Source organism: Cebus imitator, unplaced genomic scaffold (assembly GCF_001604975.1).
Source record: "Cebus imitator isolate Cc_AM_T3 unplaced genomic scaffold, Cebus_imitator-1.0 Scaffold483, whole genome shotgun sequence".
Lineage (NCBI taxonomy): Eukaryota > Metazoa > Chordata > Mammalia > Primates > Cebidae > Cebus > Cebus imitator.
Window position 1 is genome coordinate 377,551 of NW_016107798.1, and position 1,187 is coordinate 378,737.

The window sequence follows — 1,187 nt, forward strand, 5'->3', positions numbered from 1 at the left end:
CGGACGTCTATTGTTCATCTGTTTGAATGGCGATGGGTTGATATTGCTCTTGAATGTGAGCGATACTTAGCTCCCAATGGATTTGGAGGGGTTCAGGTGGGTATTATTCCTATTATAAATTGCAGAATTTGCTGTATTGTAGTAAATAGTGTTCTGATCTTATCTGTGAGGCTGGGGCAACATTGTACTTCACATGTAGATATTCTAAGTAAAACAGTTTTCTGAGGAAAAACCAATGTAGTATTGTTGGCAACTATATATTTTCTTTCTGAGACATTCTTTCTCCAACAAGAATCCTCTAATGTGCTGTTAATATTTTCAAGAGGCAGTTGAATACACAAAGATTCAAGAATATTTTTATATTATTGATTAGTTTCTAGGGCATTCAATGATATAATGTAAGACACAATTTGGTACTTAAGACTGTTTAATTTGTAGGTCTCTCCACCAAATGAAAATCTTGTAGTTCACAACCCTTCAAGACCTTGGTGGGAAAGATACCAACCAATTAGCTATAAATTATGCACAAGATCTGGAAATGAAGATGAATTTAGAAACATGGTGACTAGATGTAACAATGTTGGGGTAAGTGAATTCTAGTTTCTTTCAAAAATAGCAGATGGGAAAATGATTTCTCTCTCCTGTTTCTCGCTCCTTTGGAGCAGAAAGTTTTCATGGTTTCAATTTTTTATTTTACTTGATACTTTATAACTCAAAATTAACTTTTTCCTTATGTTCAACTTTTGTAAGTATTTGTGTATGTGCTGTCTGTCTACTGAAGAGTTAAAGTTTAAAGCAGAATTTTTACTTATAAAGCAAAACATCAAATTTCAACCCTTATAGCTATCCATATTTGCTGGAAATACTTTTCTGGTTAGTAATTAAAAATTCCAGTTACAATATTTGTTATCATTTTTAGATGACTTGTGCCTCCATCCATAATTCTTGGGTTTTTCATGATGAATAGCTAGCTTCTCTATTTAGTGAGGAACATAACAGGAGACCACTATCTACCTTATTTGTCTTCAAATGCTAAGTGCTGGGTGCAGGATTTCCCATTCTGTTGGTTGCAGGTTCGCTGTAATGATAGTTTCTTTTGCTGTGCAGAAGTTCTTAAGTTTAATTAGATCCCATTTGTCTATTTTGGCTTTTGTTGCCATTGCTTTTGATGTTTCAGTCATGAAGTC

The 1,187-nt window shown here is 33.9% G+C and overlaps 1 protein-coding gene across 1 annotated transcript in view; it reads left to right on the plus strand.

Moving 5' to 3' along the window:
* LOC108292226 (alpha-amylase 2B) overlaps positions 1-1,187 on the plus strand; it is a gene marked incomplete at its 5' end in the record, with an annotated part of 8,487 nt that continues 7,300 nt past the window's right edge. Inside the window, 2 exons of the mRNA XM_037732934.1 lie at positions 1-96; positions 439-585. Coding sequence (XP_037588862.1) covers positions 1-96; positions 439-585 — 243 coding nt within the window. The remainder of the gene's footprint in view (positions 97-438; positions 586-1,187) is intronic.